A 23665-nucleotide genomic window follows, 5' to 3' on the forward strand; every position below is an offset into this window, starting at 1 on the left:
ATGGACAGCGATGCCGGAGAGAACGGCCGGCTGGAATACGGGATCATTGGTGAGCATGCGTGGCCAGCCAGTGTAGCGTGTGGGCGCACGGGTAACATGTGGGGTGTGTGTGTGGGTAACGTGTGGGTTGTATGTGTGGATAACGTGTGGGTTGTATGTGTGGGTAACGTGTGGACTGTGTGTACAGGACAACATGTGGACTGAGAGTCCAGCGGGGTGTGTGGACATACAGCACAATAACCATATAACATATAACAACTACAGCACGGAAACAGGCCCGTCCGGCCCTACCAGTCCACGCCGACCACTCTCTCTGACCTAGTCTCATCTACCTGCTCTCAGACCATAACCCTCTAATCCCCTCCTATCCATATACCTATCCAATTTACTCTTAAATAATAAAATCGTGCCTGCCTCCACCACTTCCACCGGAAGCCCATTCCATACAGCCACAACCCTCTGAGTAAAGAAGTTCCCCCTCATGTTACCCCTAAACCTTTGTCCCTCAATTCTGAAGCTATGTCCCCTTGTTGGAATCTTCCCCACTCTCAAAGGGAAAAGCCTACCCACGTCAACTCTGTCCGTCCCTCTCAAAATTTTAAAAACCTCTATCAAGTCCCCCCTCAACCTTCTACGCTCCAAAGAATAAAGACCCAACCTGTTCAACCTCTCTCTGTAGCTTAAGTGCTGAAACCCAGGCAACATTCTAGTAAATCTCCTCTGTACCCTCTCCATTTTGTCGACATCCTTCCTATAATTTGGCGACCAGAACTGCACACCATACTCCAGATTCGGCCTCACCAATGCCCTGTACAATTTCAACATTACATCCCAACTTCTATACTCGATGCTCTGATTTATAAAGGCAAGCATACCAAATGCCTTCTTCACCACCCTATCCACATGAGATTCCACCTTCAGGGAACAATGCACAGTTATTCCCAGATCCCAATGTGTGGGTTATATGTGTTAGTTTATCAGTTTATTATTGTCACGTGTACCGAGGTAGTGGAAAACTTCTTGTTGCTCGCTGTCCCGTCAGCGGAACGACAATACGTGATTATAATCAATATTCCTCAGAACGTGAAGCTTTCAAGCATCAAGACCTTGGTGCCATCAATGTTCACGGTGGTGTGTGCACTACTATGGTGCCATGTTCACGATGGTGTGTGCACTACTATGGTGTCATGTTCACGATGGTGTGTGCACTACTATGGTGCCATGTTCACGATGGTGTGTGCACTACTATGGTGTCATGTTCATGGTGGTGTGTGCACTACTATGGTGCCATGTTCACGATGGTGTGTGCACTACTATGGTGCCATGTTCATGGTGGTGTGTGCACTACTATGGTGCCATGTTCACGATGGTGTGTGCACTACTATGGTGCCATGTTCACGATGGTGTGTGCACTACTATGGTGCCATGTTCATGGTGGTGTGTGCACTACTATGGTGCCATGTTCATGGTGGTGTGTGCACTACTATGGTGCCATGTTCACCATGGTGTGTGCACTACTATGGTGCCATGTTCATGGTGGTGTGTGCACTACTATGGTGCCATGTTCACGATGGTGTGTGCACCACTATGGTACCATGTTCACGATGGTGTGTGCACTACTATGGTGCCATGTTCACGATGGTGTGTGCACTACTATGGTGCCATGTTCATGGTGGTTTGTGCACTACTATGGTGCCATGTTCATGGTGGTGTGTGCACTACTATGGTGCCATGTTCACGATGGTGTGTGCACTACTATGGTGCCATGTTCACGATGGTGTGTGCACTACTATGGTGCCATGTTCATGGTGATGTGTGCACTACTATGGTGCCATGTTCACGATGGTGTGTGCACTACTATAGTGCCATGTTCAGGGTGGTTTGTGCACTACTATGGTGCCATGTTCACGATGGTGTGTGCACTACTATGGTGCCATGTTCACGATGGTGTGTGCACTTCACGATGGTGTGTGCACTACTATGGTGCCATCAATGTTCACGATGGTGTGTGCACCACTTCACTTCCTGATGTTGATCTCCATCTCCGTTGTCTCGCTGACATTGAGTGAGGGTTGGATTTAGCTCTCAGGGCAAACGGAATCAAGGGGTATGGGGAGAAGGCAGGAACGAGGTACTGATTGGGAATGATCAGCCATGATCACATTGAATGGCGGTGCTGGCACAAAGGGCCGAATGGCCTCCTCCTGCACCTATTGTCTATCATAGGTGATAGGAGTAGAATTAGGCCATTCGGCCCATCAAGTCTACTCCGCCATTCAATCACGGCTGATCTATCTCTCCCTTCTAACCCCATTCTCCTGCCTTCTCCCCATAACCCCTGACACCCGCACTGATCAACAATCTATCTATCTAAATATGTCCACTGACTTGTGGCCTCCAAAGCCGTCTGTGGCAAAGAATCCCACAGATTCACCGCCCTCTGACTAAGGAAATTCCTCCTCATCTCCTTCCCAAACTGGTTGTCTCGGCACCAGGTCACGATCATCTCAATCCCCTTCTTGTCCTCTGTCTAGTTATTGTTTGATGACTGGCCCACTATGTGGTGTGGTCTGTGAACATGTAGATTGTTGAGGGGCTGAGTGAGGAGGAGGAGAGGAGGGGGCTGAGTGAGGAGGAGGAGAGGAGGGGGCTGAGTGAAGAGGGGGCTAAGTGAGGAGGAGAGGAGGGGGCTGAGAACGCATCCTCCACGGGGAGGATTACCATAGAAGATGACGTTCGCTGTAGTCTGGTCGTGGAGGTTGTGAGTCCAGTTGCAGGGGCAGTGCTGACTCCTAGTTCCGCGCATTTGGAGATGAGTTTGGTTGGGATGACGATGATTGATCGGTGCTGGGACCCCTGTGGTATTGATTGATCGGTGCTGGGACCCCTGTGGTATTGATTGATCGGTGCTGGGACCCCTGTGGTATTGATTGATCTGTGCTGGGACCCCTGTTGGTGGTGAAACATATTGACCATATCTACCATGTACCTGAGTCTGGGCACCTGCGATGTGTCTCAGTCAAGACTCTCATTCTGCCTCTACCTCAGACTTGTGCACTTCACGGTGCGCTCGACTTGACCAGTACGTTTGTGCGTGACGTGCATGTTGGTGGGTGACATGCATGTTGGTGTGTGACATGCATGATGGGGCATGACATGCATGTTGGTGGGTGACATGCATGTTGGTGTGTGACATGCATGTTGGTGTGTGACATGCATGTTGGTGTGTGACATGCATGTTGGTGTGTGACGTGCATGTTGGTGGGTGACGTGCATGTTGGTGGGCGACATGCATGTTGGGGCGTGACGTGCATGTTGGGGCATGACATGCATGTTGCTGTTGTGGATGGGGAGTGAGGCAGGCGGCAGGTCAGATGGAAAGTTGAGCAGAGTGTTGGCCGATGGAATTCAATCCCAACACAAGTGGGATGGGGTGAGGCAAAGTGAATGCAGGGCGCAGGGAAATGCTGATGAACAGAGAGACCCTGGGATTCAGGGTAGACACAGAGTGCTAGAGTAACTCAGCGGGTCAGGCAGCATCTGTGGAGAGAAGGAATGCATGTTGAGGATGGGGCTCAGATTGGGGAGCGGGGAGATGGGTTTCTAGACCAGAGGCACGGACGAGGAACGGACTGAGCAGCTGACAGCGATCTCCTGGAGAGAGACTGCCAAGGTCCGGTCGAGAAGCGTGGGGTGAGGAACTGGAGGGTCTCGACCCGAAACGTCGCCCATTCCTTCTCTCCTGAGATGCTGCCTGACCCGCTGAGTTACTCCAGCATTTTGTGATAACTGGAGGATAAACATTGATGGAGGCAAGTTCCTGGATTCAGGTCCGTAGTTCCCTGGAAGTTGCAGCGCAGGTAGACTAGTGGTGAAGAATGTCCATGGTCTTTATAGATGTGGGCAGGTGGTCTCAACATTGGGATGTGTTGCCACTTCACAAAACACTGAGTTGACCACTTTATTGGGAGGGTAAAGTTACGCTGGAATGAGCAGAGTAGATTCAGCAAGATGTTGCCTGAATTGGAGACGTTTTTATATCCAGGGTATTTAATATCGATGTCACAGGATGACGGACGATTTACAGCAGAGATTGAGGTTGTTTGGCCACTGTGGGCTGGCTAAAGATCAGTATTTGTTTCAATCCACTTGAAGTCAAAGAGGTGGGACAGGAACTCAGAGAGAAAGGCAGAGTTTGTACAATGGGACCAAGGGTGAAACTCAGGCCAAACGATGCAGTAAAGAGAGAGAATGTGAGTGTAAACTACAGCCTGAGTGAAAGATAACGAGTCCTCTCTGAGCATCTGGACACGGGCTTATAAACACATGCATGTTGAGGATGGGGCTCAGATTGGGGATCAGGGGGGTGGGTTTCTCAGCAGAGGCACGACGAGGAACAGACTGAGCAGCTGACAGCGATCTACTGGAGGTCTCACTGCCAAGGTCGGTGGGGAAGAGGGGGTGAGGAACTAGAGGATAAGGATTGATGGAGGCAAGTTCCTGCAAGTGTTGGCTGTGATTCAGGAGCCCAGCCAGTCCGGGCAGAATGGAAGCCGCCAGCTGTGGGAGGCAAGGCCCAGAGTTGTGGAACGAGACTCAGCTCTGCTGGTGCTGGGAGCTGTGGTGGGGGAGGGTGAGTGGGGAGGGTGAGTGGGGAGGGTGAGTGGGGAGGGTGAGTGGGGAGGGTGAGTGGGGAGGGTGAGTGGGGAGACATGGAACGCACCGTCTGAAGGGCAGGGAGGGGCAGAAGCCCAGAGTGGTGGGACCTGGGACCTGGGCAATCGTCTGGAGAGGGGCCGGGGGTGGAGAGTGGGCGGGGTGGGGGGGGTGGGGTGGGGGGGTGGGGTGGGGGGGGTGGGGTGGGGGGGGTGGGGTGGGGTGGGCGGGGTGGGGGGTGGAGAGGGGGCGGGGGTGGAGAGTGGGCCGGGGTGGAGAGGGGGCGGGGGTGGAGGGGGTGGGGGGTGTGGGGGGGTGGAGAGGGGGCAGGGTGGGGGGGGGTGGGGGGTGGAGAGGTGGAGAGGGGGGGGGGGTGGAGAGTGGGCGGGGTGGGCGGGGTGGGGGGGGCGGGGTGGGGGGGTGGAGGGGGGGCGGGGTGGGGGGGGTGGAGAGGGGGGGGTGGAGAGTGGGCGGGGTGGGGGGGTGGAGGGGGGGCGGGGTGGGGGGGGGGTGGAGAGGGGGCGGGTGGGAGGGGGTGGGGGGTGTGGGGGGGGTGGAGAGGGGGCAGGGTGGGGGGGGCGTGGGGGGGTGGAGAGGGGGGGGTGGAGAGTGGGCGGGGTGGGGGGGTGGAGAGGGGGGGTGGAGAGTGGGCGGGGTGGGCGGGGTGGGGGGGGCGGGGTGGGGGGTGGAGGGGGGCGGGGTGGGGGGGGTGGAGAGGGGGGGGTGGGGGGGTGGAGTGGGGGGGCGGGGGTTGTTATGTTCACCACGGCATAAAGATGACGTACACTCACACGTTCGTTGCCTGAATCACACCAGCCTTTATTTACCCAGCATTCCCGGCTCCAGGAACACCACTCATTAACATGATACATGAATATGCATGAAGACATTACACTGCTCTCCTTTTTTTAAGTATTAAATCCAAGTACTCAGTTACAATTTTGATGTTGTGATACTTGATTTAAATCAATACTTTTAACCATATTTACAAAATTTCAAATGCTAAACATAACACGTTTATTTACACATTTTCGTTTAATTGTAGAGTGAGTTGTCTAACTTACAAATTTAACCTAATCACTGGTTTGCGGTTCCTGCCTGATCGTCTAACAGTAACAGGTGCAACAGACGTAACAGATGTACGTGTAGACTCACTGTTGGCTTGTTTGGCTCTATGTTAGTACGCTGACCTTGACTAGAGAAGTCTGTTCCTTTATCTGTACTCACTGGATTTTGTGTATCAACCACAATAGTCTTTCTAACTCACTTTCAGATGAATACTCAGGGATTAGGAATTCATGCTCAGTTTTTGGTTCATCTTTGGCTGGAATCACTTGATCCACATGAACACTTTTGATCTTGTCTCCAACATCCACTAAGTATCTTTTTGTTCCACACACTTCCACTATTTTCCCAACATCCCATTTGTCCTCGACTGGACTTGTTGGGGAGGACTGAGCACACAAACTTGCTCATCTGGCTTGAAGTTCCTCTCCTTTTTGTGGAAGGCAAAGTGGTGTTTTTGACTTAACTGTTTTTGCTCAACTCTCGAGGCCAATTGGTTGAAACTAGACTTAGGCGTATTCTTAGCCTTCTCTTCATCAACAATTCTGCAGGTGAATAACCCATAGTTGTGTATGGTGTGGTTCTGTACTTCAGCAAGAAACTAGCCAAACGATGTTTCATGCTGAGCTTTGAACTACCCTGCAAAACCTGTTTCTTGAGAGCCTCTTTGAATACTCTAACAGACCTTTCCGCCGCCCCATTGGAGGCTGGATGGTATGGAGGAACAAGTGTGTGTTTTACCCCGTTACGCTGCATGAACTCTTTGAACTGTTCTGAACGAAACTGAGGTCCGTTATCAGAAACAAGTTCTTCTGGTAAACCATGACATGCAAAAATTGATCTCAACTCATCTATGGTACGCTCAGCAGTAGTGCTTGATCCCATATGCTTAGCCTCAATCCATTTGGAATGACTATCTACTAGTACCAGAAAATTATCATTACCCTTTTCACAAAAGTCTACATGAACTCTCTGAAACGGTCTACTTGGCCATGACCAGGGTTGCAGTGGTGTTTTTGGTGGTTTACTGCGGCAATTTTGACACACGCTACATTTGCTCACCAGTGACTCAATGTCACTGTCTATACCAGGCCAATACACAAAACTTCTAGCAATTGACTTCATGCTAACTATGCTAGGATGTTCGGCATGAAGTCCGTACATAATCTTGTTTCTTAAAGACTCTGGTACAACCACTCTGTAACCCCACTTTATGCATCCCTGCTCGCATGATAATTCATGGCGTCGATTATAGAAAGGCTTCAGTTCCGAGTTTGATCCACTCTCGACTTCAGTCCACCCATTCAATGTCTCTTCATAGACACTCTTCAGCACAGTGTCCTTCTCTGTTTCAGCTGCAATTTCTGTTGCAGTCACTGGAAAGTCTTCATCTACGACTTGCAGTGTGTAGATTGAGTTCTCGCTTCCCACATCAGAGTTCTCATGGGGCAATCGGGACAACGCATCTGCCACTGCATTGCATTTGGAGCTTCTGTACTCCACCTTGTAGTCATACTGGGACAACAGAATTGCCCAGCGCTGCATCCTTGATGCCGCCATGGAAGGTATAGCTGACTTGGGACCCAGTATCGTGAGTAGTGGTTTGTGATCAGTCACAAGAGTGAATGGTCTGCCAAGAAGAAACTGGTGGAATTTCTTGATTCCGAACACAATGCTGAGTGCTTCCTTTTCTATCTGTGCATAGTTGCGCTCACTTGGTGATAGGGTGCGGGAGGCAAAAGCAATAGGCTTTTCCTGTCTGTCATCCATTACGTGGCAAATCACTGCACCTACACCATAACTTGAAGCATCACAAGCAAGTTTCATCTCGCGCGTCGTGTCGTAGTGAACAAGGAGTTTGTCACTTGTCAGGTTTTTCTTGCAGATGTCGTATGCATGTTGTTGTTCCTTTCCCCACATCCAATTCTCATCCTTTTGTAACAGATGATGTAGTGGCTTTAGCACGGTTGCTAAATCTGGAAGGAATCGTGCATAGAATTGCACCATCCCAAGGAATGATCGTAACTCTGACACATTGTTGGGCGTTGGAGCATTCACAATTGCTTCAATTTTCACCTTCACTGGGCGTAGTCCGTTGGAATCTACTTTGAGTCCAAGGTAGACCACCTCTGATTGTGCAAATGCACATTTGCTCTTTCGTAGTTTGACGTTGTGGCAGTTCAATCGTGTGAGAACTTGCTCAAGTATTTCCAGATGTTCTTCCATGCCCACTGTGAATATCAGTAGATCATCCTGGTTGCACACACAGTGCGGAATGCCTTGCAACATTTTGTCCATGACGGACTGAAAGATTTTCAGGGAAGATTTCACACCATAGGGCAGCTTTGTGTATGAATACAAGCCCTTATGTGTGTTGATGGTCAAGCACTGCTGACTTTCTTTGTCAACATTGAGTTGGGCATAAGCATGAGACAAATCCAGCTTAGTGAAGACTCTTGCTCCGCTAAGTTCTGCGTACAGATCCTGCGAGGTTGGCAAAGGATATTGTTCGTCATCAACAGCTTGGTTGATTGTGACTTTGTAGTCACCGCATAGTTGAACAGTTTTGTCAGCCTTGAGCACAGCCACAACTGGCGTTGCCCAGTTGCTCTGGTCTGTCTTCACAAGTACTCCATTCCACTCCAACCTGTTGAGTTCTTCCTCCACTTGTTGCTTTAGCGCATATGGTACTGGTCTTGGTCGATAATACACGGGTCTCACATCTTGCTGCAGTCGAATGTGTGCAGAGTATCCTGTTATTCCCGTGTAACTGTCAGCAAATATTTCAGCGTGTTTGCTTATGACATTTTCAAGACGTGATTTGGACACATCAATGCTGAAAAAGTTCTTCCAGTCTAATTTTATTTTACTCAGCCAATCCTTTCCAAGGAGGGTTGGTTTATTTCTGTAGCTGGCCACTATGATGGGCAGTGTTACTGACTGGCCATTACACTGAACTTTGCAATCCATTTGTCCGCACGTCTCCAAGGCTTCGCCGGAGTAGGTTCTCAGCTTGACCTTACTCTCGGACAATGGTGTCTGTGAGAACTTTGTTTCGTACAGGTCTTTGCTCATGACCGAACAGTCTGCTGCCGTGTCAATGCACATATCAATTAACTGTTCATTAACCAATAGTTTAATTCGAAAGTCCTTGTCTTGGCTGGTTGTAGGCTTATTGACATCAGTTGCATGAATGATGTACAACCCAAGTTCATTGTCATCCGGGTTCATGTCTAAGTTGTGAACTCTTTTCTGGTATTGTCGTGTGTTTCCCACTGTAAGCTTGGCCCGACATGCTGAGGCGATATGACCTTTCTTCTGGCAGTTATAGCATTTAGCTGTTTTGAACTGACAGGATTGGGATGGGTGATTACCGTTGCAACGATAACAACTGGCTACACTCGGCTCCCCGCCATACTTCGGTTTCAGTTTGGCCCCTTTTGGATTGGCCATAGGCGCTGCTTTGTGTGTGTACACGGCCACTGCAGTATGTGGTGAAGGAAACTCGCGAGCATTCTTTGATGCCATCTCCATTGTAGTAGCAATCTTGCATGCTATCTCAAACGTAAGATCAGGAGTGCTCATGAGTCTGGACTGAATTCGTTCGTCCACTAGACCACAAACAAATCTGTCGCGTAGTGCGCGTTCAAGAAAGGTTCCAAAGTTACAGTGCAACGTTAAGTTTTTCAAGGCAACAATGTACTCACTGATGGTCTCATTTTGCTTCTGGTTTCTCGTGCCGAATTTGTAGCTTTCTGCAATTTCCAGAGGCTCTAGGTTGAAGTGCTCCTCCAACTTCTTTATAATGTCACGGAAAGGCACATCTTTTGCCTTTATGGGCGCAAGGATATTCACGAGTGTGCCGTACACTTCAGGTCCGATCACCGTGAGCAGAATCACTTTCATGCGTTCACGAACGGCCTTATTTGTTGCAGCCACTACCTCTCCTTCACCACTAGTCTCCATGATGTTGTTTGCCATGAAGAACATGTTTGCTCTCTCCATATAGGAGCTGAACGGCTCTCTACTTTTGTCAAAGATGCCCAGGCTTCCGATGTAGCCCGTGGACGCCGCCATTTTGTCCCTCTCTTTTTTTTAAACAAAGGAACTGTCACATCTCCGTCTCAGATGTGTAATAATGAAGCAGACACAACCCGTGGTGATTACATTGCTTCGTTTGACTGTTTATTGTTTCTAGGCCTTGCAGCCTTTAGCACACACACACACCAAACACACTCTCCTGCTCTACGCTCACCTGATACACACATCACCATATTTGTATATTATCATCATGATTCGTCATCATGACATCCCTCCTTTACCAGAATTAAACTTTAAATTACTGTGTTCTTTTCCCCCAATTAAACAATTCTTTACTTATTATGTTATTTTTCCTTAATACAAATATACAAATAATAACTTGTAAGTTTCTTTTGCCTCTAAACAAATATCATATAATTACTAAACAAAACTATAACTATAGTCTATAACACAAAATCGTCGTATCTTTTGGGAACTTTCCTTTCACGTTGTGGTCTACCAGCTGGCACAAGAACATCAAAGTCTGTTGAATCTGCTAAAGTGTTGTCATCCAGATACTGTCTCTGTTCAACACCTGCATCGCAGTCTGCTGCCTCTGGAAGTCTGGTCACCACCTCAGGAATGTCTGCTGGTCCCTCTGAATCGGTAACTCTCGGTGGACTTTGGCCCTCGATTCGACTGTCTCTCGACATGTACTTTTTTACATTCGATATATTCCTCTTGTACATAACACCTTCTGGAGACTTGACTGTCACCCTGCTACCGCTCCTCGATACAACATTGTATGGCTCACAATGGTAAGGAGTGTCCATCTTACCACCATCATCTCGCCTCACAAGTACGTCATCACCAGGCATTATTTCTGAGTGCCTGGCTCCTCGTTTCAAGTCGGCATACCATTTCGCCGCACCTTTCTTTTCGGCATCACGGTCTCTCAGCTCCTGGTCTTCCGTGATCTCTCGTACTTCTGGCATTTTAGTGCGAATTTTCCTTCCAAACAAGGCTTCTGCCGGGCTTTTCCCAGTCGTTGAGTGAGTGATCGCCTGATATACAGCTACGTATGCTAGCAGCACCTCCTTCCAATTTTTCCCTTCGGCATGGGCGATTCGTATCCTCTTCTCTATGGACTGATTTTGTCTCTCGACTTCTCCATTAGCCTGTGGCCATTTAGGAGTCACTCTATGATGATGAATACCGGTGGTTCTCATGTACTCAGCAAACGTCTCTGACACAAACTGTGGTCCATTGTCGGAGTACAATGTAACAGGCAACCCATGTCTGGCGAAAATCTCTGCCAATGCCTGTACAGTCTTTTCTGCCGTAGTTGACTTCATCACCGCATATTCATAGTATCTGCTGTAGTAGTCTACCACTACCATAATTGATTCACCTGTTGGAAGTGGTTCTAGAAAGTCAACAGCTACGTCGACCCATGGTCCTGTTGGCAATTTCGTACTTCTAATTGGTTCTGGTGGGTTGCTCCTGCTTGTGATTTGGCATCCGTGGCAAGTCCTGACAAATTTTTCGGCATCTCTGTCACAACCTGGCCACCACACTTTGCTCCGCAAATTTTGTTTGGTACCAACGATGCCTAAATGTCCCTCATGAGCTAATGACACGATCCTTGCTCGTAGTGCTTGCGGGATCACCAATATGTTACCTCTAAGCACACACTGACCAATCACACAAAATCCATCTTTTATGGGAACATATGCTTTGTAAGGGCATTGGTCCCATTGCCCACTATAAATACGCTTTCTGATATCATTAAGTTCAGGATCATGTTCTGATTCCCTTTCGACTTCCCTTGTTGCCACGGCTCTTGGCGTTGACTGAATTGCACAAAGTTTTCTGCTTCCATCCCTAAAGTGGATGTTACTCCTAGCTGTTCATCCTTCAACAGTCTCGACAGCGGGTCCGCAATGTTTGTTTTTCCAGCAATGTGGACTACTTTGTACTTGTACTGTTGGAGTCTCAGCACCCAGCGTTCTATTCTGGCACAGGGCTTGGACCTTGTTGAATAGATCACTTCCAGCGGCTTGTGATCAGTAACAAGTTCAAATTCAATACCGTACAAGTAGGCATGGAACCTTTCACAGGCCCACACTAGTCCCAGTGCTTCTTTCTCCGTTTGAGAATACCTTCTTTCCACGCTGGTTAAAGATCGACTGGCATATGCTATGATTCTGGGTCCATCAGCATGTGTCTGTACCAGCACAGCCCCCAAACCAACTGGATTAGCATCTGCTATGACTTTTGTTGGTGCAGCTAGATCATAATATCCAAGGGTTTCTGCACTCATTAGGCACTGTTTCAAGGTATTGAATGCCTGTCTCTGTTCATTTCCAAAATGGAACGGTATGTTTTTCCTGGTCAACTTTCTCAGCGGATCTGCCAGTGTAGCAAAATTTGGGATAAACTTTGCACAGTAATTGACTAGTCCTAGAAAGCTCCTCATCTCGGTTGCATTCTCAGGTTCACGTGCATCTGCAACATCTTTCACTTTAGCCTTTGCCAGGTTCAGCCCTTCACTTGTCAGTGAGTCTGTGTCCCATGAAATCCATCTCAGAGACACCAAACTTGCACTTGTCCTCATTCACAGTGAGACCTGCTTTTTGAAGTCTAGTCAACACTAGCTTCAATCTCCTGTCATGCTCTTCACGAATTGATGCATGGACGATGATGTCATCTGATATGTTTGCTGCTCCAGGTACCCCTTGAATCACTCTGTGGATTTCATACTGATAGATCTCAGGGGCAGCATTGATTCCAAACATCAGTCTTTTGTACCGGTACAATCCGCAGTGAGTGACAAATGTTGTCACCTCTCTTGACTCTGGATGTAATTCCAATTGATGATATCCCCACTTGAGATCAATTGTGGAGAACACTTTACTAGTTGATAACTCTTGTAGAACTTCCTCGATCGTCGGAATTGTGTGTCTTTCTGTGATTATTGCTTCATTGGCTCTCCTAATGTCAACGCACAGTCTGATATCATTATTGGGTTTTGGCACTATCACTACTGGACTCGCCCATGGTGTTGAATGTTCAACTGGCTCGATAATATCCTGATCAATCAACTCCTTGATTTTAGCTTCTACTTTTCCACGAAGTCCAAATGGCGTTCTCCGCACTGGTTGTGCTATTGGCTTAACAGTTCCATCAACAGCTAACTTCACTTGCCGGCCTTTCAATTTTCCAACTCCTTGGAATACTGAGTGAAATTCCTGCTTCATGTCCTCATATGACTGCACTGAATTGACATGCACTCCGATGTGAAGCACTCCCAGCTCTCCAGCTGTACTTGTACTGAGCAAGGGTTCTCCTTTCTCCTCTATCACCACGAATTCTGCAACAGCTTTTCTATCTCCGACTTCTACGACAGCCGTGAAACATCCAATGGTCTACGACGGTTCAGTTGCAGTGTATGGATATAACTTCCTACTACACCTCCTTGACATGCACTTGATTTTCTGCTGTTTCAAGCATTCCCACAGTGATCTGTCAATGATGTTCCAGTCACTACCAGAATCTACAATCACTGGCACTGTAACACCTCCGATGGTCACTGCAACTTTTTCCAGATGGCTTTCATTCAATGCAAACTGATAATCCCTTTTAATAGCATGCTCACCGTCCTCATCACTTCCGAACTCATCTTCTACGTGACGGACGTGACTCTTCTTTTACTGCCACCGTCTGTCTAATTTGTCACTGGACTTCCCTTTCTCCCTTGCCTTGGAAGATTCGCTTTTGTAATCCCTTGTATTGTCCCTGGCCTTACTTTTGCATTTCTTTGCAAAATGATCTTTGCCTCCACATTTCCTACACGTTCTACCTTTTGCTGGACAACATGCATCTTTCCCTACGTGACCCATGTTGCCACACCTGTAACATTCAATCTCACGTTCAGACTTACTTCTTTGTCTCCCGTGGGACAACCAATTAACTAGCCCAGTCTTGGAATCTTTTAATTTCATGCTGTGAAATTGTCCCTCAACAGCTTCCAGTGCTGCCGCAATCGACAAAGCATCATTTAAGTTTAACTCACCGCCTTTTTCTAGCAGCCTTCTCCTGAGCTTGTCTGACCTGCAATGCTGGACAACCTGATCCAATATCTGGTTTTCCACATCAGCAGCCACATATTTGCATCCTACAGACACCTGTCTGAGTCTCGTCACAAATTGAGCAACAGTTTCGCCCTCTTCCTGGGTTGTTTTGCGGAATAAATGGCGTTGAAATGTAGCATTCGGTACCACCACATAATGACTGTTCAATGCATCAACGGCTTTCTTATAGTCATCCTTCATACCGGTGTCAGGGAGTGTTTTAAACATTTCTCGAACTGCTGGCCCCGCAGTGAAGAGAAGCAACGTTCTCTGCTGTGCCTTCTGCCCCAGCGTACTCTCATCAAGAAAGAGCCCGTGACTGTCAGCGTAGGCCTCGAATTCCACCAGCCAAGCTTTCCATTTCAAGCTGACAGTACTTGCATCACCCGTCGGACCACAGTGGGGAACTCCACGAAGTGCTAAGAAATCATCTCCAGCAACAGCCATTACAACCTTTTTCTAACCTTTTTTTTTTCCAGCAGGTAGTCTCGGATTCAGAATCCAAAATATCCAGACTATCCAGAATATCCAAAATATCCAAAATATCCTTGTCGCCAATGTCACATCTGTGTCTCAGATGTGTAATAATGAAGCAGACACAATCCATGGTGATTACATTGCTTCGTTTGACTGTTTATTGTTTCCAGGCCTTGCAGCCTTTAGCACACACACCTGCTCTACGCTCACCTGCTCTACGCTCACCTGATACACACACCACCATATTTGTATATCATCATCATGATTCATCATCATGACAGGAACGAGGAGAGTTTTTTCTTTGCACAAGCTCAGATTTCCTGCCTGTTCTGGTGTAGCAAACCACCTAAAACTTAGCAGTACAAAAGCTATGCAAAACAAACTCAGTCTCCTCCACAATCTCGTCCTCGTCGCCAATTTTGTTATGTTCAGCACGGCATAAAGGGTGGGGGGGATGGGGCGGGGGTGGAGAGTGGGCAGGGGTGGAGAGGGGGCAGGGGTGGAGAGTGGGCGGGGTGGGGGGGGTGGAGAGTGGGCGGGGTGGGGGGGTGGAGAGGGGGTGGGGGGGGTGGAGAGTGGGCGGGGTGGGGGGGATGGAGAGTGGGCGGGGTGGAGAGGGGGCGGGGTGGGGGGGATGGAGAGGGGGCGGGGGTTGTTATGTTCAGCACGGCATAAAGATGACGTACACTCACACGTTCGTTGCCTGAATCGCACCAGCTTTTATTTACCCAGCATTCCCGGCTCAAGGAACACCCACTCATTAACATGGCACATGAATATGCATGAATACATTACAGGGGTGGAGAGGGGGCAGGGGTGGGGGGGGGATGGGGCGGGGGTGGAGAGGGGGCGGGGGTGGAGAGTGGGCAGGGGTGGGGGGGTGGAGAGTGGGCGGGGTGGGGGGGGTGGAGAGGGGGCAGGGGTGGAGAGGGGGCGGGGGTGGAGAGGGGGCGGGGGTGGAGAGGGGGCGGGGGTGGAGAGGGGGCGGGGGTGGAGAGGGGGCGGGGTGGGGGGGGTGGGGCGGGGGTGGAGAGTGGGCAGGGGTGGAGAGGGGGCAGGGGTGGGGGGGGTGGAGAGGGGGCAGGGGTGGAGAGTGGGCGGGGTGGGGGGGGGTGGAGAGGGGGGCGGGGTGGGGGGGGGTGGAGAGGGGGCGGGGTGGGGGGGGTGGAGAGTGGGCGGGGTGGGGGGGGTCAGGAGGGAGGAACGGTCCTTATCCAACCAGCTCACACGAGGGACTGTTACCTCCTTGTGTGCTGTAAACCGTCAGGTCACGGGTAGAACATACAAACTCCATACAGACGGCACCTGTGGTCGGGATGGAACCTGGATCTCTGGCGCTGTAAGGCAGCAACTCTACCGCTGCGCCACCGTGCCGCCCCTCAGCTGATCTTAACCCCAGGTCCCTGCACAAGACATTTACCCCTGGACCCCTGCTTATCCCACCATCTATCTTTCTGTCCGCACCATCGTCAATGGGGTCATATGCTGCCTGACCCTCTGACCCCTGACCCTCTATAGATGCTCTCTGACCCCTGACCCTCTGTAGATGCTGCCTGACCCTCTGACCCCTGACCCTCTGTAGATGCTGCCTGACCCTCTGTTCCTCCAGCTCATCTCATCCTATAACTTCATCAAATCTGCTCCCAATGTTTTTGGTTTCAGTGAAATGTTCGCAGAAATTATACTAATAAACAGGCTCTTGTGTCATCAGAAACCACGCCCTCCCCTCCCCTCCCCTCCCCTCCCCTCCCCTCCCCTCCCCTCCCCTCTCCCTTCCCTCCCCTCCCCTCCCCCTCCCCTCCCTTCCTCCCCTCTCCCCCCCCTTCCCCCTCTCCCCCCCTCCCCTCCCCTCCCCCCCTCTCCTCCCCCCTCTCCCCCCCCCTCCCCTCCCCTTCCCTCCCCTCCCCTCCCTTCCTCCCCTCTCCCCTACCCCCTCTCCCCCCCTCTCCTCCCCCCTCTCCTCCCCCCTCCCTGTTCAACAGTAAACAACCACCGCTCCTCACAATAAACCATTCCCAGTCTGGCCCCATCTCTGTAAACACGTCCTGGCCGTCTGTACTGCGATCACATCACTGCAGCTGGTGACCAGACAGCCCGCGCCACACTGCGCACAACCTCCCCACTCTGATATTCCCTAATAAAGAAGAAACATCCCTCTATCACCTCCCTATCACCACAGAGGCCACTTGGCCCATCCACAGCTCCCTGTGTGACCTGCCCCCATTACACCACAACCTCGTGCCTTGCTCCATTGCTGGGGGTTAAATCCATTTGCCACCTTCCCCCCCCCCCCCCCCCCCCCCCCCCACAAGGTTGATCACCTCGAGGTGTCAGGGGTTATGGGGGGGAGGCAGGAGAATTGGGTTGAGAGGGAGAGATAGATCAGCCATGATTGAATGGTGGACTGGACTCGATGGGCCGAATGGCCTAATTCTGCTGCTGCAACATGAACTTACGAACTACAACTTGCAACGGCTGTTCTGTTCACTTCACTGTGAACCCCACTGTCACCTGTGAACCCCACTGTCACCTGTGAACCCCACTGTCACCTGTAGACTTCCCTTGGGTCTGAATCAGTGGTACACATCCCATCACACGAAGCAAGAGAGAGAACAAGTCCTGAACCCAGCCCAACGCCCAGTTACAGGGTACAAACTCACAGCCCAGTTACAGGGTACAAACTCACAGCCCAGTTACAGGGTACAAACTCACAGCCCAGTTACAGGGTACAAACTCACAGCCCAGTTACAGGGTACAAACTCACAGCCCAGTTACAGGGTACAAACTCACAGCCCAGTTACAGGGTACAAACTCACAGCCCAGTTACAGGGTACAAACTCACAGCCCAGTTACAGGGTACAAACTCACAGCCCAGTTACAGGGTACAAACTCACAGCCCAGTTACAGGGTACAAACTCACAGCCCAGTTACAGGGTACAAACTCACAGCCCAGTTACAGGGTACAAACTCATCTCGAAGCCTCTTGTAATCACAAACCCCACTCCCATCCATTCCACTTCATCCTCTGAGCCAGTTTTCAATCCTGTTTCCATCTTTGGGTTTTACTTTGTTGACCAGTCGGCTCTGTGCGATCTTGTCAAAGGCAAACAAAGGTCCTCACAGGTCAGGCTCAGAGTCACAGTCCAGTGGACAGGTTGGTGAGGATGGGGGCCGGGACATTGGCCTTCATCAGCCGGGGCAGTGAGTGCAAGAGTCAGGACGTCACGATGCAGCTTTACAGGACTCTGGTCGGGCAGCGTTTGGAGTGCAGTTCTGGTCGCCCCCATTACAGGAAGGGTGTGGAGGCTTTGGAGAGGGGGCAGAGGGGGTTTACCAGATGCTGCCTGGATTAGAGGGTTCCAGCTACAGGGAGAGGGTGGATTAGAGGGTTCCAGCTTCAGGGAAAGGGTGGATTAGAGGGTGTGAGCTACAGGGAGAGGGTGGATTAGAGGGTTCCAGCTACAGGGAGAGATTGGATTAGAGGGTGTGAGCTACAGGGAGAGGGTGGATTAGAGGGTGTGAGCTACAGGGAGAGGGTGGATTAGAGGGTGTGAGCTACAGGGAGAGGGTGGATTAGAGGGTGTGAGCTACAGGGAGAGGTTGGATTAGAGGGTTCCAGCTACAGGGAGAGGGTGGATTAGAGGGTGTGAGCTACAGGGAGAGGGTGGATTAGGGGGTGTGAGCTACAGGGAGAGGTTGGATTAGAGGGTTCCAGCCACAGGGAGAGGTTGGATTAGAGGGTTCCAGCTACATAGATTGTTTTCTCTGGAATGTCCCAGGTTGAGGGGAGACCTGATAGAAGTTTATAAAATTACGAGAGGCGTAGAGAGGGTAGACAGTCAAAACCTTCCCCCAGGGTGGGAATGTCACAGACCAGAGGGCACAGCTTTAAGGTGAGAGGGGCAAAGTTTAAAGGAGGTGTGGGGGCAAGTGTTTTACACAGAGGGGGGTGGGGGCCTGGAACGCACTGCCAGGGGTTGGGGTGGAGGCAGATACGATCGTGGTGTTTAAGAGGCTTCTGGATAGGCGCAGCGATATGCAGAGACAGAGGGGTGTGGATCAAGGGCAGGCAGTAGACTTGTTTAAATTGGCAGTATTGTCAACACACACATTGTGGGCCGAAGGGCCTGTTCCTGTGCTGTCCTGTTCCATGATTACCCCAACGCCTTGCAATCTGTCTTATCCCCTTCCCCTGACCTGTCCAGGCAATGCCCTGTCATCATGGGTCAGGACTCAGTGGTGTTTAAGGGGCTTTTGGAGAGGGTCAAGTATATGCAGAGGATGGAGGCATGTGGATTACGTGCAGGCAGAGATTAGTTTAACCTGGCATTATGGTCAGCATGGACATTGTGGGCCGAACGGCCTGTTCCTGTGCTGTGCTGTTCTACGTATCTGAGGGGTAATCTTATTCACCCAGAGTTGTGAACTTGTGGAATTCTATGCCACAGAGGGCAGTGGAGGCCAATTCACTGGATGAATTTAAGAGAGAGTTAGATAGAGCTCTAGGGGCTAGTGGAATCAAGGGATATGGGGAGAAGGCAGGCACGGGTTACTGATTGTAGATGATCAGCCATGATCACAATGAATGGCGGTGCTGGCTCGTAGGGCCGAATGGCCTTCTCCTGCACCTATTTTCTATGTTTGAAACGTAGAGGATTCTGAAGAGGTTTGTGTGGATATGCAGGAACCCAGGCAGCATGTTCAGGATAATGGGGGACAGGTGGGACTTTGACACAAGACGGTGATTGACTTAGTTGGAAGATTGTGGATCATAAGTTCACGGTCACAAGTTGTGGGAGTAGAACTAGGCCACTCGGCCCATCGAGTCTATTCTGCCATTCAATCATGGCTGATCTAGAATCTAGAATCTGCCCATCTCTGCTGTGTCCCATCACCATGTGGGTGGGGACTGAGTCCCTCATTGGTGACCCTCGGACTATCTGTGATCGCACTTTGCTGGTTTTACCTTGCACTGAATGTTATTCCTTTATCATGTATCTGTACATTGCGAATGGCTGGATTGTAATCACATATTGTCGTTCTGTTGACCGGACAGCACGCAACAAAAGCTTTTCACTGTACCTCGGTGCACGTGACAGTAAACTAGACTGAACGGGTGAGGATTGTAAGTCGTGTGGTTTGGTCTCTAACGAAGGTCTCTAATGGTTGTCCCATTGCAGGGGGTGATGATCAGGGTCACTTCAGCATTGACAGAGACAGTGGGCTGTTGTCCACTACGACTGGTTTGGACAGGGAGGCCACAGTCCTGTACACATTGACCATCGCAGCGTGGGATCAGGGCGAGCCGCAACACAGCAGCTCCATCTCTGTCATTGTCCACGTGTTGGACATGAACGACAACGCGCCCACGTTCCAGGAGCCCAGCTACACGGCAGAGGTTGGCGAGGACGGTGCGGTCGGCACTCTGGTGCTCCAGGTATCTGCTGTTGACCGGGACGCAGGCTCCAATGGAGAGGTCTTCTACTACCTGAGCAGTGACTCGCTGGGCATGTTCAGCGTGGACAAGGAGGGAAAGGTGACCACTGCCCGGCCCCTGGACCGAGAGAAGGAGGACACCTACAGGTTCCTGGTGCGGGCAGTGGACTCGGCCCCCTCAGACCCCCGCAGCTCCACCACCAGTCTAGAGGTGATGGTCAAGGATGTCAATGACCACTCTCCCCACTTCCTGCTTGACCCACTGGTGGTGAATATCTCCAAACACACACATGCCCACCAGGTGGTGGCCACCATGAAGGCCGAGGACAAGGACATGGGGGCCAATGCTTCTATATTTTACCGCTTCTCCACGCTGGTGGAAGGCTTCAGCATCAACTCCTTCACCGGTGAAGTCCGTCTCCTCTCACCCCTCGGCCCCATGACCCAACGACAACGTACACTGTTGGTGGTGGCCACTGACCAGGGGGCGCCCGCTCGCTCCAGCACCGGCGTGGTCACCGTACACCTGCGCCAACAGCCAGACCCCGGCATCAGATTCCGCCGGAGCCTGACCGACGTGGCCCTGGCCGAGAACACGGCACCAGGTAACACACGGCACATGGCACCGGGTAACACACGGCACACGGCACACGGCACCGGGTAACACACGGCACACGGCCCCAGGTAACACAGCACCAGGTAACACACGCCACACGGTAACACACGCCACACGGCACTAGGTAACACATGGCACACGGCAACACATGGCACACGGCAACACACGCCACACGGCACTAGGTAACACACGGCACCAGGTAACACATGGCACCAGGTAACACACAGCCCCAGGTAACACACGCCATCAGGTAACACACGGCACCAGGTAACACACGGCACACGGCACCGGGTAACACACGGCACCAGGTAACACACGGCACCACACGGCACCAGGTAACACACGGCACCAGGTAACACACGGCACCAGGTAACACACGGCACACGATAACACACGGCACCAGGTAACACCCGCCACACGGCACCGGGTAACACACGGCACATGGCACCGGGTAGCACACAGCACCACACGCCACACGGCCCCAGGTAACACACGCCACCAGGTAACACATGGCACCGGGTAACACACGGCACATGGCACCGGGTAACACACGGCACACGGTACCACACGCCACACGGTAACACACGGCACCACACGCCACACGGTAACACACGGCACCAGGTAACACACGGCACCAGGTAACACATGGCACCAGGTAACACACGGCACCAGGTAACACACGGCACCAGGTAACACACGGCACCAGGTAACACACGGCACCAGGTAACACTCTACCGCTGCGCCACCGTGACCGCTGATCAGTTCTCCCCTCAACCTCCCACAACAAAAAGCAAACCGAGTTTGTTCAACCTCTCCCTGTAGCTAATGCCCTCTAATCCAGGCAATATCCTGGTAAACCCCCTCTGCATCCTCTCCCTGCCCCTGGAACTCTCTAATCCAGGCAGCGTTCTGGTAAACCCCCTCTGCCCCCTCTTCATCCTCTCCCTGTAGCTAATGCCCTCTAATCCAGGCAGCATCTGGTAAACCTCCTCTGCCCCCTCTCCCTGCCCCTGGAACCCTCTAATCCCGGCAATATCCTGGCAAACCCCCTCTCCATCCTCTCCCTGCCCCTGGAACTCTCTAATCCAGGCAATATCCTGGTAAACCCCCTCTGCATCCTCTCCAAAGCCTCTACATCCTTCCTGTAAAGGGAGCGATCAGAACTGCCCACAATGCTCCACACACGGCCTGACTTTCTTCACACAGGGACTGTACGATTCCACACGCCCAAGTTACCAGTCTATCTCTGTGTCACCACTTCCAGGGAGCTGTGGGCTTGTACCCCGAGACACCCCTCTGCACACGAATCTCTCATTTACCTCCCAAACTGCTACACCTCACCCTCGCTGAGATTAAACTCCAGCTGCCATTTCGCTGCCAACATCTGTAACTGATCGAGATCCAGCTGTGGACTTTAACAACCTTCCTCACCATCCGCAACTCGGATAATTTTTGTGTCATCTGTAAATACTGATCGGACCACCAACGTTTACGTCCAAATCATTTATAAATGTAACGAACAGAGCCGACCCTCACGGAACCACTAATCACCGATCTCCCCGTGTAAGAAAATAACTGCAGATGCTGGCACAAATCGAAGGTATTTATTCACAAAATGCTGGAGTAACTCAGCGGGTCAGGCAGCATCTCAGAGAAGGAATGGGTGACGTTTCGGGTCGAGACCCTTCTTTAAACTGATCAGTCTGAAGAAGGGTCTCGACCCGAAACTCCACCCAGAGTAACACCCCTCCTCCACCTTCTGTGCCCAGTCTGAGCCCAGTCTAAGCCCAGTCTAAGCCAACTTCAAACCCAGTCCACAGTCCAGTCCAGTCTGGTTTATTGTCCCGTGTACCGAGGTACAGGGAAAAGCTTTGGTTTCGCGCTGACCAGCCAGTGAAAGACAACACACGATCACAATCCAGCCGTCCAGTGTTCAGATACAGGACAGGGTGAGAGACGCACGCGTCTACCAAGTGTCCCTGGAGACATTCCATCTTCTAGTCCAGCCAAGGGTCTCGACCCGAAACGTCACCCATTCCTTCTCTCCCGAGTTGCTGCCTGACCTGCTAAGTTACTCCAGCATTTCTTATAGGACCTTGTAAAATGCTTCACCGAAGCCAACGTAGACAACCCCGACCCTCAACAATCCCCCCTTCTCCCCTCTTACCCCCCCTCTCTCTCTCTCCCCCTCTGTCTCGCCATCTCTTTCCCCCTCTTTCTTTTCCCCATTCCTCTCTCTCTCTCCCATATCTCTCCCCCTCCCCCCCCCCTCTCTCCCCCCCCCCCCTTCCCTCTCCCTTGCCCTCTCTCCCTGGTAAGGGGCGAGCTGTTGGTGTGGGGCGGTGAGACGGGGGGTGTCACGGAGCTGAGTGTAACTGGTGTTGCCCCTCCCCAGGCACGTCCGTGGTCCGGGTCCAAGCTCAGCATCAGAACGGCTCCAACGGAGGGATCGTCCACAGCATCTTCAGCGGGAACGAGCGCGGGGCGTTCAGCATCCGCCCCAACACCGGTCAGAGAGGGGGGGGGGGGGAGGGGGGAGGGGGAGAGGGGGGGGAGGGGAGAGGGGGAGACCAGGGGGTGGGTGGGGGGGGGGGGGGGGGGGGTAGAGGCCGGGAGGGTGGGGGGGGGGGGCGCTCGTTTAGGAAGGAGATGAGGAGGAATTTCTTTAGTCAGAGGGTGGTGAATCTGTGGGATTCTTTGCCACAGACGGCTGTGGAGCCACAAGTCAGTGGGATATTTAAGGCAGAGATAGATAGATTGTTGATCAGTGCGGGTGTCAGGGGTTATGGGGAGAAGGCAGGAGAATGGGGTTAAGAGGGAGAGATAGATCAGCCATGTTTGAATGGCGGGTGTGGACTCGATGGGCCGAATGGCCTATGCTGCTATAACCTGCTCTGCCCCGGCCTGTGTGGGACCAGTGTTGGGAAACTGAGCCACGGGGCCTGAAGGTCCATTCGCAGCCCCCTCCCTCGCCCCCTCCCCCTCCCTCGCCCTCGCCCCCTCCCTCGCCCCCCTCCCTCGCCCCCTCCCTCGCCCCCTCCTTCGCCCCCTCCCCCTCCCTCGCCCCCTCCATCGCCCCCTCCCTCGCCCCGACCCCCCTCAACCTCCTGGAGTGGGGAGCGGTTTCACGCCCCGTGAGGGTCGGGCAGCAGCGAGTCTCGGCAGCGGAGACACAGCGTGAGGTTTGGCCGGAGATCACTGGGTCTCAGCCGGGTCCAGGGTGGGAATAGTGGACAGGGAGCACGGGCTACTGCCGGCAGCA

General features: G+C 51.8%; 1 protein-coding gene across 1 annotated transcript in view; it reads left to right on the forward strand.

Moving 5' to 3' along the window:
- Positions 1–23665, forward strand: part of LOC144595403 (fat-like cadherin-related tumor suppressor homolog) — a 26175-nt gene continuing 2510 nt past the window's right edge. The window contains exons 1-3 of the mRNA XM_078402905.1: positions 1–49; positions 19532–20392; positions 22799–22912. Of these exons, the coding sequence (XP_078259031.1) occupies positions 1–49; positions 19532–20392; positions 22799–22912 (1024 nt within the window). The remainder of the gene's footprint in view (positions 50–19531; positions 20393–22798; positions 22913–23665) is intronic.

The sequence above is a fragment of the Rhinoraja longicauda genome, chromosome 7, assembly GCF_053455715.1.
Source record: "Rhinoraja longicauda isolate Sanriku21f chromosome 7, sRhiLon1.1, whole genome shotgun sequence".
NCBI classification, from domain to species: Eukaryota; Metazoa; Chordata; class Chondrichthyes; order Rajiformes; family Arhynchobatidae; genus Rhinoraja; species Rhinoraja longicauda.